The sequence below is a fragment of the Montipora foliosa genome, chromosome 2 (genome assembly GCF_036669935.1).
Source record: "Montipora foliosa isolate CH-2021 chromosome 2, ASM3666993v2, whole genome shotgun sequence".
Classification (NCBI taxonomy): domain Eukaryota; kingdom Metazoa; phylum Cnidaria; class Anthozoa; order Scleractinia; family Acroporidae; genus Montipora; species Montipora foliosa.
This window is the reverse complement of record NC_090870.1, coordinates 29,996,038-30,000,172: the sequence shown is the minus strand read 5'-3', so window position 1 is coordinate 30,000,172 and position 4,135 is coordinate 29,996,038. Positions and strand designations below refer to the sequence as shown.

Here is a 4,135-nt window from a genome sequence, read left to right as displayed (position 1 = left end):
AACCCTATTAATTAACCCTTCTTCGTGTAGTTCTTGTACTACAAGTGCTTCCTGTATTTCATCATAGTTAATGCATTGAAATGGTAACGAAACTCGACAAGTCTTTTTGTTGCGTGTTTCTGCCTGTACTTTTGGCCTTGACAGTGCCCAAAACACACCTTTTTTTCCGAGAAGATAACCAATCAAATCTTTCGATTCAATTAAGCGCAACTAATTTGCGAACCCGTGCGAAGCAAAAACAAAAGTGTGCACTGTCACGGTCAATTCAACATCGATTGCGACAACATTGTTCTCGCTTTTGAAGGTTTTCAAGTTTCATAACCAGTCCCTCGATTAACTGTGATTTCATGTAGTTTTTGTAGTACCTGTAGTTCCTGCAGTTGCTGTAGTATCTGTATTTCGTGTGAGTCTTGTAGTACCTTTAGCCTCTCACCAAATGAATGTGTCTCGAGTTCGATTCCTGGACTGGACGACATATGTGGGTTGAGTTTGTTGTTGGTTCTCTTCTCTGCTCCGAATGGTTTTTTCTCCGTTTTTCGCTGGTTTTCCCTTCTCCTCAGAAACCCACATCTTCAAATTTCAATTCAGAGATCTGGAACGCACGGGCACATCTGAACGAGTTCTTGTAAAAGCCCGGTCGATCCACGCGAGCCTTTCACAAACAAATATTAGTTTTCGGTGGGTAAACGACCAGGGCTGTCACTAGGGGCTGAGCCCAGTCAATGTTACGGGTGATGGTTGCTGCTGAATGAATATTATGGGGCAAAACGAATTGAACTTTATTTATAAACATTTACCATCTAAAGAAAATATAATTGTTGCCTTGTGTTGTTTGTTTTCCTGAAGACGTGTTTTCGTAAAAATCCAAACATTTTCTGTAAAAAACCTTTGGAGAACACCCCGGATCGATCGCTGTTGGATTCCGACACCCTTTTCAGCAACAAAATTATTATCAATGCACCGTAATTCATATAAATGGGATTCTGCTGACAATTGTTCACGGTTTTGTGATGCATGACCATTTCCACATGGTTAGTAAATATCTTTATTCATTGTGAAGTTTATCTTTTTGCCCTGTTTTATTTTCATCACTTTTTGATTGAGAAAATATACAATTTGCACCTCAGGGTGCTGGAAAATGCATTTCCGAGGGTCTAAATTTAAGAATTTTCTGGGGGAGCATGCTCCCAGGACCCCCTAGGGGCTCAGGCCCCTTAGGCCTTCCTTTACGTGGCCTTTGGCCATGTATTTACATGTTACGGGTGAAATCTTGAGTGTTACACCTGCCTCAAAACTCAATGACAACCCTGAACGACAACATTGAAAGTAAAGTAAAGAACTTTTATTTATGCACGGTGATATTTAAAACTTCAAGCTTGGGGACCGTGTATAGACAGTAACAATTCAAATAAACAGAAGTCGTTGAGAAACCCAGCTGAAAGGAGGCAACCAGTTGGCTCTTTACACAGCGTGGTGGAGTTGAATTCGAGACCGGCCGAAGACAAATCGATTTGGTAATTAGAGCCAGTTAATCGAGGGACTGGTTATTAAACTTGAAAACCTTCAAAAGCGAGAACAATGCTGTCGCAATCGATGTTGAATTGACCGTGACCGTGCACACTCTTTTGTTTTTGCTTCGCACGGGTTCGCAAATTAGTTGCGCATAACTGAATCGAAAGATTTGATTGGTTATCTTCTCGGAAAAAAAAAAGGTGTGTTTTGTGCACCGTCAAGGCCAAAAGTACAGGCAAAAACACGCAACAAAAAGACTTGTCGAGTTTCATAACCATCCCAATGCATTAACTATGTTAGAGTAGAATTTGAACCAGGAACATCTGCATGCAAATACAGTTCTCTAACCACTGGGCTACGCTGCCTCCTCCATTTACCTGTAGTTCATAAACAGGAAGTTGGTGTAGTTCTTGTAACCTTTAGTTACTGTAGGTACTTCTGGAACTACAGGTATTACAAGATCTTACATGTAATGCAAGAACTACACGTATTATGGGTACTCCATGTACCACAGGAACTACAGGTACTACGCGAAGTACAGCTGGTACTACAAGGGCAAATCAATCCATGGTCCCTAAGCTGTAAGGTAAAGTCTGCTACGAGCCTAGAAGGCCCATCAGGCCGGCGCTTATCTCCGGTTTCTGTAGCATGAAGCGACTACGAGTATTTCTACTCCCACCTGGATGGGATGCTAGTCCATCGCAGGGCTACCCCTAGCATTAAATTCGCCGGTACCTATTTATACACCTGGGTGGAAAGAGGCACCGTGAGAGTAAAGTGTCTTGCCCAAGAACACAATACAATGTCCTCGGCCAGGACTCGAACCTGGACGACTCGATCCGGAGTCGAGCACATTAACCATGAGGCCACGGCGCCTCCCACGGTCCCTAAGCTGTAGACCTTCTCAAATATGTTATCCACACGAGCCTTTCACAAACAAATTTATTAATGTTGGTAGTAGAACAATTGTTTATAAGAATAGCTTTATTCCTAGGTCAATCAAGGAATGGAACCAACTGACCTAACGATTCATTAAATCAACGTAGTGTAGATGGCTGGCCTTAGAGCCCATTTGGCCGCCAGTAGCACTGTACTAATAGCGCACACTTATATTTATATTTATTTTTATGTCAGTTATCTATTTTTGACTTAGTATTTACTGTGATGGGCACGTCCTTTTGTAGATTATATATTTCGATTTAGATTACAAGAACTGCAGGACTGAACTACAGAACTGAACTAAAGGTACTACAAGAACTATAAGTATTACAGGTACTACACGAACTATTACAACTACAAGAACTAGAAGAACCACACTGACAGGAGTGTATTGGTGACGGCATGGACCGTGTTATCTTCGCGAAGGTTATCATGGCCTATTACTCATTACTGATAAGCTTTCTAAAAACCACTGTTTGTATTACACGTTTAAAATGTGGACAAACCGTAGTTTTGTTATTCTTTTCTGATGACTGCATGGTGTACTAAAAGGACTGATCATGAAACTTGACTCTCGATGGCTGGAGCCTTCAAAGTAACTCAGAAAATGTTCGAGTTCTTGTGGGCAAAATTATAACAAAAGTCATTTCCGGCGAGTTAGCGAGTTAGCGCGAGGGTTCCATTTACCACGTGAGTCAACTGTATTTGTCTTCAACTATAGTTGACTCCTGCATACCACATCATTTACATGAAATCGTTCAATTTAAGAAGAACAAATGATAGCTAGTTCGTTGCACGCGTTTCCTATCTCAACTGTCAAGGAATACTTCGTTACCGTTTAGTGATAGGTTTTAGACATTCTCCTGAGGGAATCGCATCATTAATTAAAGTCGAGGTGACGTTTCGTCAAAGAAAAGAGTTGGTTTTGGATTTTTTTCTATAGTATTTCAAGCAACAGACTCAAAACACTAAACAATTAACGCAAATAAATTTTGTCACTCCATTTTTAGGGAAATCCAGAAGCACCACGTATTCCTTTCAGTTGACAGAAGAGGAAAAGATGAGGAGGCAGCGAGGCCGGAGCAGGTATTTCCAAGTCATGCCAGCCATTCTGGAATAACTGCCTCAAGTGACAGCTTGGATCGTAGTGAGCGATAAAAGGGGCTTCATATGTGACCGGGTTAGATGTTATACGGGGATATAAGGGGCAAAATTTTAGCTTTTTTATTTGCTTTAATGAAGACATAGTCAACGTAGTTCAAAGTAGAGTATTATTATTTTTATTTTATTATTTTTTATTTTTTATTTGTTTTTGCATGGAGTTCTGGGTCAGAACAAATGAATTGCGCGCTCTCCGGACGTATGTAAACCAGGCGATACGGATGTATTGAAAAGTGCAATAAAACACGCTGAAACCACATTTGTACGTTGTGACAATAGTTTTGTGATCTACATTACGGCACGGCTTTGTTCTGCTCGTCGTGGCTTGTCCACCATCTTGACTACATGGTGAAGCAGTTGTGCTTGGTTCTCTCGCCTTCCTCACCGAATCTCCCCGCGATATTGCAACGTGTTCGTGCTTGTCTCCTGCAGGCAAGGAGATCCAATCATTTTCCCGTTTAACTCAGTTGTGTTTTCTTTCCAGACAAAATTCAATTTGGCTGCCCCTCCCCCGGTTTTTTCC

The 4,135-nt window shown here is 41.3% G+C and overlaps 1 protein-coding gene across 1 annotated transcript in view; it reads left to right on the top strand.

The window, feature by feature from the left end:
* The window catches only part of LOC137990674 (alpha-protein kinase vwkA-like), a 15,928-nt gene extending 12,057 nt beyond the window's left edge, over window positions 1-3,871 (top strand). Inside the window, exon 4 of the mRNA XM_068835797.1 lies at window positions 3,462-3,871. Within this exon, the coding sequence (XP_068691898.1) occupies window positions 3,462-3,571 (110 nt within the window). The 3' untranslated portion in view covers window positions 3,572-3,871. The remainder of the gene's footprint in view (window positions 1-3,461) is intronic.
* The last annotated feature ends 264 nt before the right edge of the window (window positions 3,872-4,135 follow it).